General features: G+C 54.2%; 1 protein-coding gene across 2 annotated transcripts in view; it reads left to right on the forward strand.

The window, feature by feature from the left end:
* Window positions 1-10,646, forward strand: part of SEMA5B (semaphorin 5B) — a 114,650-nt gene extending 104,004 nt beyond the window's left edge. Inside the window, exons 10-22 of one of the 2 annotated variants that reach the window (XM_037525437.2) lie at window positions 411-618; window positions 715-922; window positions 4,508-4,625; window positions 4,773-4,954; window positions 6,087-6,230; window positions 6,428-6,575; window positions 6,862-7,087; window positions 7,262-7,480; window positions 7,981-8,151; window positions 8,252-8,401; window positions 8,691-8,735; window positions 9,171-9,376; window positions 9,581-10,646. In XM_037525437.2, the coding sequence (XP_037381334.1) occupies window positions 411-618; window positions 715-922; window positions 4,508-4,625; window positions 4,773-4,954; window positions 6,087-6,230; window positions 6,428-6,575; window positions 6,862-7,087; window positions 7,262-7,480; window positions 7,981-8,151; window positions 8,252-8,401; window positions 8,691-8,735; window positions 9,171-9,376; window positions 9,581-9,739 (2,184 nt within the window). In that variant the 3' untranslated portion in view covers window positions 9,740-10,646. The remainder of the gene's footprint in view (window positions 1-410; window positions 619-714; window positions 923-4,507; window positions 4,626-4,772; window positions 4,955-6,086; window positions 6,231-6,427; window positions 6,576-6,861; window positions 7,088-7,261; window positions 7,481-7,980; window positions 8,152-8,251; window positions 8,402-8,690; window positions 8,736-9,170; window positions 9,377-9,580) is intronic. The other variant, XM_037525435.2, reaches the window with a different exon arrangement.
* Window positions 10,647-12,391: the final 1,745 nt, after the last annotated feature.

The following is a 12,391-nucleotide window of genomic DNA, read 5'->3' on the forward strand; positions in this document are numbered from 1 at the left end:
TAGGGATGAGGAGAGGGAGGTCAGGGCTTGGCCTGACATGGGGTAGGCATGGGGAGGGTATACAGCAACAGCATAAAGTCACAGAACACTTGTCTACACTCAAATAAACTGGATTTTTATTTTTTATGCAAAGTTCCCTTTGCATATCCCCCTCCTCCTCTCCAGCCCTGGCAGGTCCTTCCTCCCCCATGGTCCTTCCAGCCTGGCAGGTCCTTCTTCTTCCCATGGTACCCCCCAGAGGTATTTCTCCCTAGAAGGAGGTTCAAGGGGGGCGGCAGGGATGTTAGTAGTGGTCACCAGATGAAGAATCTAATCTACCCCTGACCACCTGGGTTACAATTGAAGGAGGGGTACAGGGGATCACAGCAGCCCCTGTGACAGTGCACCTGCAACCTGCCCCCCCATGGCAGTGCGGCACTCTGCCCGAGGTGGGCCCCAACGAGAACCTGACAGAGCGCAGCCTGCAAGACGCACAACGCTTGTTCCTGATGAGCGAGGCCGTGCAGCCGGTGACGCCCGAGCCCTGTGTCACCCAGGACAGCGTGCGCTTCTCACACCTCGTGGTGGACCTGGTGCAGGCCAAGGACACGCTCTACCACGTGCTGTACATCGGCACCGGTGAGTCCGCCCCGTCCAGCCGGGGCTTTGGGTGGGCACAGGGGCTGGGCTGCAAGGTGCCAGGGTGTTCGAGCCACTCTCATCTGGCCCCGCCAGAGTCGGGCACCATCCTGAAGGCGCTCTCCACCGCGAGCCGCAGCCTCCGCGGCTGCTACCTGGAGGAGCTGCACGTGCTGCCCCCCGGGCGCCAGGAGCCCCTGCGCAGCCTGCGGATACTGCACAGCGCGCGGGCGCTCTTCGTGGGGCTGAGCGACGGCGTGCTGCGGGTCCCGCTGGAGAGGTGCGCCACCTACCGCAGCCAGGGGTAAGCGGGCGCCGCGAGAGGGCGGGCGGGCGGCCTCCAGGCTTCGCCAATCCCTCTGGGGAGGCGTTGCTTGAAAGGCGGGGCTTTGGAGTCTGGTACACTTGGGGGTCCATCCTGGCCCCGTCATCATTACCTTTGGACCAGTCATTCAACCTCTCCGAACCTTGGCTTCCTCCTCAAAACCTCTGCAGTGTTTTTGTGAAGGTTAATTGGGATAATCTGCATAAACCACTCATCACTGTCTGGGGCAAGTAATGTGCTAAGCAAATGGTGTCTCTCGTTATCCTGTTGTCAGCCCCATAGTTAGGGTCTGTCAGCCATCTCCAGCCCACTTGATTTATTCTCAGTCCCTTCAGTTCAGAGAGAGGCCTTTATCTTTGAAACCTCAGCACTTTTTACCCAAATATGGGGGCAGGTGGAAGACCATGTCTTTTTTTGCTCCCCTTCCTTCCCTCCTTAGAAGAGGCAGAGAGGCTTGGTGTGGGTGGGCAGAGGTGTGGAACCCTGGGGAGAAGTTGCATTTGCTTCCCAACTGCTCCTGAGTTCAGTTCTCCATACCTTGGTTTCAAGCAGATTTGCAAATTTGGCAACAGTGACATTGGCATTTAAGGGGAAAACAAAAGCTATTCCAAAGTCAAATGGAAATATAGCTCAGACTCCACCACTTGAGACTCCCCCAGTCTACACCCCCTCATTTTCAAGATAATTGTAAGCTGACTTTAGCAGGCACAGCCAAAGCCACAAGGACTCCTATGGCTTTTGCAACACAGCCCTTCTGGCTGTGCCCATCTGTCCTAGATATTTGGGAGACACAGGGTAGCTCTTTTGCCAAGGGTTGTTCTCCATCTCAATGGGGTGTGCTGGAGCTGGGTGGAGGGCAGGGGAGGAAGTATTGACCATGGTGTGACAACCATGGAGGGGGAGTAGGTGGGCAGTGGGCAGACACTCAAGCTCCCCTCAGCCCCAACATATATCTTCATCAGCAAAACACCAAACATTCACTAAGCACTCCTGTGCTCTAAGCACTTTGCAGGGTGGTTGATGTGAGAGGTGAAGACAAGATGAAGTAGGCCTAGAACCCTCTCATTTCCAACAGAGCCCTAGATGTCTGGGTGGGGAGAGAAACCTATTCTTTTTTCCAGTAGGTGGAAAATCCTTGAAAGGCAAAGTAGGTGTTAAAGATTTTTCATACTCCACCAGGGGCCTGCACCCAGCCCAAGGCACAAAATGGCCTTTCACACATGAGCCATCCTTCAGTTGACTGATTATTTGGCTGAGAGGAGGCTGGTGCAGGAGAGGAGTGGGGGAGGGGATTAGAACTTGGATTGAGGCCAGCTGAGAATGCCAGGGGAGGATTTTGACTTGAATCCTGTGACCGTGGGCATGAAGTGGTCCTTGAGCAGGGGAGGGAATTGACAGGCAGCGTGAGTAGGTGTTTTACAAAGATAGTCACATAATGGCAAGCAGCGCTGTCATGGGGCAGCTGGCTGGCCAGCATGAACTAGTGTGGCTGCAAGCCAGGCATGAAGTAATGGGGTCTACAGTGGAATGAGAGGAAAGGAAGTGCCCCGGGACATTTCCCCAGGATCTAGGCGCTTATCGCCAGCCCCCTTCTTTCTCTCTAATAAATCTCAACCCCACAGGGACAACCAGGACCCTGGCCTGGCCAGAGTGAGACCAGGGCTCTGCAAAGCAGGTGTTTTTATCTGTGTCCCCCACCCCCAGCATGGCTTTCATACTGTCCTAGAGCAGGGGCCCACTCTACCCAAGCTCACTCAGGAAGGTGGTTCAGAGTATCTCCTAGGCCTCCCTTCCTGGCAGAATGCCTGGCCCCACCTCCACTGCCATCTTAAGTAATAGCCACTTGCTCCTGCCCTCAACCTGGACAGCTCCCATTGTGCAGCGATTGCTGCATGGTGCTGGAATCCACCTGCTTGCACTTTCACCATCCATCTCTGTCCTGCCTCTAAGCCTAGGGAATGAACCTGTTCCTTTTTGTAATGGCTGCTTCAGACATTGCAGGGAAAAAGATACGGTGATATATCACTGGGCTGATGACTGCTTTTATGAAAGGGACTCTCAAATGCCATCCATTCTCAAAGTGAAAGATACACAGGAACTCCTCTGCTTGCAGCTTCAATTTTCTTAAGAATGTTCCCTTCCTGTAAGCTTCAGAGAGGCCTTAGGCCAAAAGTAACAAATGCTCAAGGGAAGATCAGGCACTGGCCCCCCAGGGGGAAGGGTTGTGGCTGGCATATCCCTGCAGGTGGTCAGGGTCCTGGGAGGAACAGGAGCAAGCGTGTCCATGGAGAATCTGGTCTCTTCTTTCTTCTCCAGCTGAACTGAGAGCAGGAGAGAGTGAGAGAGGCAGAGGGAATAGGGCCTGGGGTCAGCCTCTACTCTGCGTTTTTCTTCCCTCTTTTCTTATTATCTCATGGATTGGAAAGACAAGACACATTATCTCTTGTCCTGGGCACCCTGACAAAGGGGCTCGGAACATCAGTTCTCAGCTATGCTCTTCATTAGTATCACCCGGAGTGTTTAAAAGATTCCCAGGCCTGAGCCAGATATGGGGGTTGGGGGAAGAGCCTTGTTTGGCTGCTTAAGCTTTTTAAAAGATCCCCAGAAGACTGTAATTTGCAATCAAGACTGGGAATGATTGTTTCAGATGTGGTTAGAACCTAGATGAAAAAAGTAGCTTTTATCTTGTGTTAACCAGTTCAAAATCATTTACTCTACTGGTAGACAGTTGTTTTTGATGGATAGAAGCTTATTTATTATCATTATTTATCACTAGTCATGGTTGCTTCTTTTCTTTTTTTCCTGGTCATTTAATTTGTGTGCTTATGTAGTGCCATATCAGCTGCTTCGAGAGCTTGGTACCCCTTTCTGAGAGCTGAGGGGAATACGCCCAGGAGCTCCAGAATATCAGAAGTAGAGGAATTCGGGGCATACGTTGGTGTCTAGCCTCTACCTTTTCTGGGTCACTGCAGACAGGCCAGCCTGGCTCCCTGAGCTGGTTCTCATGATGCCAACACATGCGACTCTGGTTCCTGCCATTGAGCAACAGGAGCATGTGGATGCCCCAGGTCACCCTGGAGTGTCCCCAGATGTCCCTGACCCTGTGCCTGTGTTTGAAGGCAGGTCCCTGTGTTTTATGACCTGTACTCACAGTTTCTGACAGGAAGGTGCTACCTCTTTGGATTTCTGTTCTCTGGATCTTCTCCGTGGCCCTAGATGAGGAGTGAGGGACACCCGACCTGGGGAAGGAAAGTCAGTTGTCCTAGTTAAGTGTGTGGGCCTGGAGGGCAGGGAGGTGAGTCCTGGATCAGCTCTCTGAGTGTCCCCTGTGTAACATGGGCAAAGGACAGTACCTTCCTCACTGGGTTGTTATATGAAATTAATTTGTACTTATGAAATGAAATGCTGAAATGATGACACAGTAAGTGGGTGGTCTATGAGCTTGTTATGGCAGAGAGCAACGGAATGGAAAAGGTGCCCAGAGGGAAGGGTGCAGGTGTCTTCTTGGGGTACAGTGAGGCTGGGAGGCCAGTGGGCTTGTGTCTCAGGACTTCTGTCTGGCAGGGCATGTCTGGGGGCACGGGACCCGTACTGCGGCTGGGACGGGAAGCAGCAACGTTGCAGCACGCTTGAGGAGAGCTCCAACATGAGCCTCTGGACCCAGAACATCACAGCGTGCCCTGTGAGAACCCCTTCATTTCCCCCGCCCTGGATCTCTTCCCCCAATTTGAGCTGTGACTCCCCAACAGTATCCCCAAGTCCTTTGGCACCTCATGCCTCCCCTACCCTGCTTTGTGTGATGGGATCCTACCCCCAGTGTTGTCCACAGGTGCGGAATGTGACTCGGGATGGGGGCTTTGGTCCATGGTCACCATGGCAGCCATGTGAACACTTAGATGGGGACAACTCAGGTTCTTGCCTATGTCGGGCCCGAGCCTGTGACTCCCCCCAACCCCGTTGTGGGGGCCAAGACTGTCTGGGACCAGCCATCCACATCGCCAACTGTTCCAGGTATGTGAGGACACAGGGCTTGTGTGATGGCTGTCCTGGACCACCATAGTTGTGGGGGGCAGTCGGGGAAATGAGGTACCCTAACCAGGTGTTAGCACTAGGGACGGAAACTACTTCAGGGCTGTGGGTGACTGGATCGGTGGCTAATGCCTGAGGCGGGAAACATGAGCCCTGGGAGAGTTCCACGGCAGTGGGAGAGAAGTTTCTGCTTTGTGGGGTCTCTTGAGACAAACGTGGCTGGACAGTCACCCCTAGACAGATCTTAGTCTCAATAAGCCTTGCTGTTCCCAACATCAAGGGCAGCATGGGAAGGTAGTAAGGCAGGCACGTGTGGTGCCAGTCCTGGATAAGTCACTGTCTGGAGGTGTGACCTTGACTGACTGAACCACCAACCCACTCTGAGCTTCTCTAAGTGAGGGTTCAGTAGAGAGCCCTGTACTGTGACCTGGATAGTTATTGGGATGGTTAAATGCCTAGTACCTGGGGACCCCATAAATTGGCTATAACAAGCCATACTTTTGGATACTTTTAAAATAACTTAATTCTGTATACGCTTATTCATTAAACCATCACAACAATCTCTCTGGGTAAGAATAGTCATTATTGTTACTTTCAAAATAGGAGCATTATGAGGCATAGGAGGTCTCAGTGACTTGCCCAGGCTTATATCTCAGGAGTGGTAGAGCCAATTTGAAAACTGGAGTTAACAGAGACATAAGTGAGTGACGTCTGAAGTTGGGCCTAAGTGCGTACAGTGGTAGGATGGGGGAGAGAGCAGGGATTTGCATGCAAGGGTTGGCCAGCCAAGGAGGGGGAAGCAAAGGCTGCAGATTATAAAGGTGACTGGGCCCTTCCCACAGCATGTGTCTTTTTGCCCCTGTAAGCATGGGCCATGGTCTACCACTGTGCCTTATTCCTGGGCACAGCCTGATACATAAAAGAAGACGCCCAATGAGTGTTTAAGGAATAAATAAAGGAATAAATGACGTCTGAGATGACCTGGCTAGCAGTTGATATTTTCTGCCTGTCTAGCATTTCCTAACAATACAAAGTCCAACTCCCAGATATAGACTACATCTAAGAAGTTAGGGTGCAAGGGGCACTTTATCTCTGCATGCCCCGGCCCCACCAGGAATGGAGCGTGGACCCCGTGGTCGCCGTGGGCCCTGTGCAGCACTTCCTGCGGGATCGGATTCCAAGTCCGCCAGCGAAGCTGCAGCAATCCTGCTCCCCGCCATGGAGGCCGCATCTGCGTGGGCAAGAGCCGCGAGGAGCGGTGAGCTGGGGTGTGACTAGGGGGTTCCTGGGACAGGCTGCCCTGAGAACTCAGTTTCCAGGCCCCGGAGAAAGTGGCCTGGATTCTCCGGGTGATCCTGAGGATGCTTGCATTCCTAGTGACCTCTTGTTGGGAAGTGGTGGCCAGTCCGCTAGTGATGACCCCACTCTATATCCCCCCACCCCCACCCCTGGCAGGTTCTGTAATGAAAACACGCCTTGTCCAGTACCCATCTTCTGGGCATCTTGGGGTTCATGGAGCAAGTGCAGCAGCAACTGTGGGGGCGGTGTGCAATCGAGGCGTCGGACCTGCGAGAACGGCAATTCCTGCCCAGGCTGCAGCGTGGTGAGAGCTGGAAGAGGGGCCCTGGAGGGCGAGGGATGTGTAGACCAAGGCGGGATGTGTAGACCAAGGCGGGATGTGTAGACCAAGGCGGGATGTGTAGACCAAGGCGGGATGTGTAGACCAAGGCGGGGTGTGTAGACCAAGGCGGGGTGTGCAGACCAAGGCGGGATGTGTAGACCAAGAGCCGAGGTGGAGGGAGAGGTGCGGGGGCGCGGGAGGCAGACTGGAGAGCAGGGCAGGCCTGGAGACCTGTGGGCAGTGGAACAGCACCCGCTCCTTCCTGAAGGAGTTCAAGACCTGCAACCCCGACGGCTGCCCCGAAGTGCGACGCAACACGCCGTGGACACCGTGGCTGCCAGTTAACGTGACGCAGGGAGGGGCACGGCAGGAGCAGCGCTTCCGCTTCACGTGCCGTGCGCCCCTGTCTGACCCCCACGGCCTGCAGTTTGGCAAGAGGAGGACGGAGACCAGAACCTGTCCGGCAGATGGCTCCGGGGACTGTGACACCGACGGTACAGCCCATGCCCTTCTCTCCCGCCACCACTCTCCCTGACCCAGAGCGATGGGGTGTGGGAGCATTTTAGATGGAGAGAACATGCGGTTTGGAAAAAGTGGAGAGGCCGGGGGTTTGGGTGGGGTGCCCCTGGGCTACCCTCAACTCTGAGGCCAGCCCTCCACCCCCCCAGCCCTAGTGGAGGATCTTCTGCGCAGCGGGGGCACCTCCCCACACACCCTGAGCGGGGGCTGGGCCACCTGGGGCCCGTGGTCGTCCTGCTCCCGGGACTGCGAGTTGGGCTTCCGCATCCGCAAGAGAACCTGCACGAGCCCGGAGCCCCGCAATGGGGGCCTGCCCTGCGTGGGCGACGCCACCGAGTACCAGGACTGCAACCCCCAGGCTTGTCCAGGTAACCTCTACCTAAGCAAACTCCCTCAGGGCCACCCCCTCCCTCACCCCCACGCACAACCCTTGGAGTCTTGGTCTACAGCCCCCCAGGCCTGCTGGAGCCACACTGCATGCCCAGGGTACTTCCCTCTATACAAGGTCTATGCAAGGGGCCACAGAGTGATTGTTTGCCTTGAACATGGACACAGCAGCAACTCCCAGTGAGCAGAGCCTTTCTTCACCCTCCTGGCCCTTTTCTCTCCTCTAACTGGTTAGCCAGATAAGGACCTTGATCGGAGTTGGAGTTGGTGTTTGATGTCTCCTCTGTAGGCTTCATTTCCCTCTGCCACCCCTGAGGGGGAGGGGGCCACCCTTGAAGTGGGCAGTGTGGGAGTGGCACAGACGTTGAGGTTGGTGTGGCCCAGGGCAGAGGACCCTAGCCTGGAATGGGCTAGACTGCCCCAAACTGTCTTGGCCACTCCCTGTACCTGCAACTCCCTCATATACCTTATGCCCCCGCAGTGCGGGGTGCCTGGTCCTGCTGGACCTCGTGGTCCCCTTGCTCAGCCTCTTGTGGTGGCGGCCACTATCAACGCACACGTTCCTGCACTAGCCCAGCGCCCTCCCCAGGCGAGGACATCTGTCTCGGGCTGCACACAGAGGAGGCTCTGTGTGCCACGGAGGCCTGTCCAGGTAGGAGTGCAATGGACCAGGGCTGGGGACCACCATGGAGCCCCCAGTCCTCTCCAGGGAGTCCTGGACAGTTAACTTTGTCCCACCCCAAAACCTACAGAAGGCTGGTCACCATGGTCTGAGTGGAGTGCATGTACGGAGGACGGAGCCCAAAGCCGCAGCCGGCACTGTGAGGAGCTGGTCCCAGGACCCAGCACTTGTGTTGGAAACAGCAGCCAAAGTCGCCCCTGCCTCTATAGCGAGATTCCTGGTAGGCTCTTGAGCCAGCACCTTTACACCAACCCTCAGGGTGCTGAGCCCCCAACATCCCTCCCCTTCCAGAGCATGACTCGGGGTGCAGGATGGAACACTAGGGTTGGGGAGGGCACACACTTTGGGCCTGTCACCTTGCATCTCGTCAATAGGTCTTCCCTTCTTAGAGATGGGGTCTGGGTCCAGATGGAGGAGAATGAAGGCCCCAAGCCCCCGTCCCACAGTCAGTACTGACCCAAGGGTCTAACTCTCCTCCCTGCCCCTAACATCCACTTGTCTTCCCACAGTGATCCTGTCGGCCTCCAGTGTGGAGGAATCCACTGGCTGTGGAGGTAAAAGGAGCCTGCGTCACCCCACGACCCCATCCTTCTACCCCTCCACCTTGAAGAAGCAACCCACTCCATTCTGAAATCTGGAGTCTCCACTTTTCTCTCCAGACAGACAAGCCTTGTTGAGGTTCTCCCCTGCTTTAGGCTGTAGGTAGGGGGTTCTGGGCAGTTCCATCCATGTCCCCCAACTAGGAAGTGGTCATAAAGACAGTATTCAAGAAGAATCACCCAACTCTGTACCCTCAGGTTGCCTCCTCTGAGCCAAACCACAGGGGGAGCCCTGAGAGAGGCCTCTGGTGACAGTCTGGCCCACCCTTTTGTTTCTGTGGTTCTGGTCTTAGAGCCCCATCCTTTATGCCTCAGGGCCTCCTGCTGGCAGGCATGGGGAGGCTCTCCTTCACAGGGTCCTTTCCTCAAACTTGCCTCTTCCTTTCTCAGGGTTCAGTCTCATCCACCTGGTGGCCACGGGTGTCTCTTGCTTCCTGGGATCTGGGCTGCTGACCTTGGCAGTGTACCTATCCTGCCAACACTGCCAGCGCCAGTCCCAAGAGTCCACACTTGTCCATCCTGCCACCCCCAACCACCTGCACTACAAGGGTGGAGGAACCCCCAAGAATGAGAAGTACACGCCCATGGAGTTCAAGGTAGGGAGAAGCAGTCGGCAAGGAGAAAGGTACAATGGCGCTGAGCCTGGGCTAGGTGCTAGAGAGGGTGCAGTGCCGTTGTGAATAGAACCCCTTGTCAGCAGTCAGAATGTTCTTGACTGACTGGTCCTGATCTTGCTCTGGCCTGTTCCCTTCCCCCACCTCTATTACCCCTTCCTCTCTGGTTCATTCTTTCTCCTACAGACCCTGAACAAAAATAACCTGATTCCGGATGACAGAGCCAACTTCTACCCATTGCAGCAGACCAATGTGTACACGACCACCTACTACCCAAGCCCACTGAATAAACACAGCTTTCGGCCTGAGGCCTCACCTGGACAACGGTGCTTCCCCAACAGCTGATACCACTGTCCTGGGGACTTGGGCGCCTTGCCTTCCTAAGGCACAGAGCAGCTAGAGATGGGACGATGGAGTCCTTTGGGTTTTCTCCTTCTGCACTAGGCCAAGAACTTGCTGCCTTGCCTTGTGGGGGTCCCATTCGGCTTTAAAGAGCTGTGGCTGGCGGTGACCATGAGGGAGAGGGCTGGCTTCAGGCTGGCACATGGCTGCAGTTCCAGCTCAGCCCAGGTCTCTCATGGCCTCCTCAACCCACCATCATGCTGACCTCCCCTGCTGTGTCTGGGCTGCGGACCTACTGGGCATGTGAGGAAGTGGAGAGTGGAGATGGCAGAGGGCAGGTTCTTAGATTTGGCTTGGAAACAACAGCCCACGTGGCCATCATGAACCAAGTCTACCCCCCTCTGGCTGATCCAGGAAGTGTCTGAGCTATATCCCCATGATCTCTGCAAGGAACTAATCAAATGGTCCTGGTAGCTCTGGATTCTCAGCCCAGGCCTGGACCATTACGGTGCTGCCCTGGTGGAACATGGGGACCAAGGCTGGCCCAGGCTGTCTGCCTCTGCCTATCTGTCTGTACTTTGCCTAGAGACATCCTTCTGGCCAGAGGCAGTGAGGCCTGAGGTCTGGACACTGATCTTTGCTGAGAAGCCTTTTCATCTGGGCTCATGCAGGCTTCAACCTTGCCCTCAGAATGCACGGAAGGTGGCCCAGGAGAAAGGGTGGCGGGAGTCTCGCTTCTGGCCATCATGGAGACTGTCTGCCAGTTGCTGCTCAGCAGAGCTGCTGGCAGAGCCTGCTTGGCCTCTCATCTGTTCAGGAATACACACGCACACACACAATCACAGTCTGCTACAGCAACAAAAAGGTGGTTAGGCTGTGGCATTATTAATTAAAGATGATATTCAGTCTCCAAATGTAACTCTGTGTTTGTACATATGTGTGTGGGCTCTTCTTGGCACCGTCTAGTCAATCAGAGCTATGCGCTGGGGAGACAGATGGTCTGCTTAGGGTAGAGGGAATAACTCAAGTAGAGTGTGACTTTAACGGAGGATACCTTTGCACTTAGAGTATATGTGCACACATATTACCTTAAACACTTTATGGAAAAAGATGAGGGGGGTAAGCAAATTCACTAGTAGGGACGCAAGGGTACATAACAGGAGAGATGTCCGCGTCTTCCCTAGAGCTCTTGCAGGCAACACCTCCAGCGTGGAAATGTGAGTCCATCAAGAGAGTATTGATGAGTGCTATTTTATGAAGGCATTTACACTGTTGAGTTTAATGAAAGCAAAATTGGCCAAGAAATGAGTAAACCTGTGAGGAAGGGGAAGCCCACTATTTTTACTGGATTAAATAAAAATAACCTCACAGCCTCAACCCGCCAAATCAATGCTACCATTTTGGATGACATTGATGAACATGTTAAATTTAGAGAACAATTTCCTGACTTAATTGGCTGAGTCAATTCTCATAGGATTCCCAACAAAATCTACTTGCTGGTCAGGCTATAAAGCCTGATAACCCAGTGTGGAGGAGGTGGAGGATCTTGCAGGATGGGGGAGGAGGAAAAGAGCATCCCTGGATCTCGAGTCTTGGACCCCTTTGTGCTACGGGGACAACTGAAATAGCATGTCCCCAGGCCAAAGCAGAGTCCAGTCAGAGGGCTCTGGGGGTAGTGAGCCTGCTGCTTTGGATTCCTCACTGAGTTCATGGTAGCCCTGTGAGTCCAGAGCTTGTGAGGGTTATGTTAGATCTTCGGGTCTTGAATTCCCTTAGGCCTAGTAGAGCCAGTGAAAATCAAGAGTGCCCCAGGTCCCAGGGTGCCTCTTCACAAGGGCCATTCATTTTTGTCTAAGTGGAGGCGCTAGACACGTCTGTAGGAAGTAGTCGTAAGAATTTCTAGCACCAGTGGGAGAGGAAATCCATGGATAAAACACAATGCAACAAAACACACTGAATTATCTTTTCATAGAAACCATTTTGGGTTTCAAACTGTTTCAAACTGTTTGGGAGGCATCACTATTCAGAAGGCATGAAGGTCTCCATACTGCATGCAGATTAGCCTGCATGGTTGGCAAAGGCTATTCCCTAAACAGCCCTGGTCCAGAGATGAGGAAACCAAGACTGTGCTCCCATACACAGAAGGTGTGGTGTTCTCTGCAAGGTGCTTGAGGCAGCATGGATGCCTGCCTGATGTCAGGAAGCTCAGGTGGGAAAGACCAGGAGCCTTATAGGCCAGCTGAGTCAGCAGGAGAGTAAGGAAGATGCGGGCTTAGGTGTTCCAGACCTTCTTGGGCACTCTTATATTTGTTTTTAAGCCCCTCCCTCTCTCTAATTCTCTCTGCACATGTGTGCATTTTTTCACTTTCATATTAAAGTAATACATGTAGGGCCTCCCTTGGTGGCGCAGGCAGTTGAGCACCATGCTGTGAAGCTGTCTGCAGCCTCTGCAGCGCCGGTTCGAATCCGGCAGGCCTGCGAGGGTCCCATATGGCGCGGCAGACCTCTCCTTCCTCACCCGCTGCTCCCCTCAGCAGTGTATTTCAGTCAGTCTGCCTGTTCTGTTCCCCGCTCTGTCTCTGGTGGATCCTCTCACCCTCCCACGCATCTGGCCTGTACCCCGGTTCTTGTGTGAATGAATAAATAAATCTTAAA

The sequence above is a fragment of the Talpa occidentalis genome, unplaced genomic scaffold (genome assembly GCF_014898055.3).
Source record: "Talpa occidentalis isolate TD23 unplaced genomic scaffold, MPIMG_talOcc4v2.1 talOcc4.4, whole genome shotgun sequence".
Classification (NCBI taxonomy): Eukaryota; Metazoa; Chordata; class Mammalia; order Eulipotyphla; family Talpidae; genus Talpa; species Talpa occidentalis.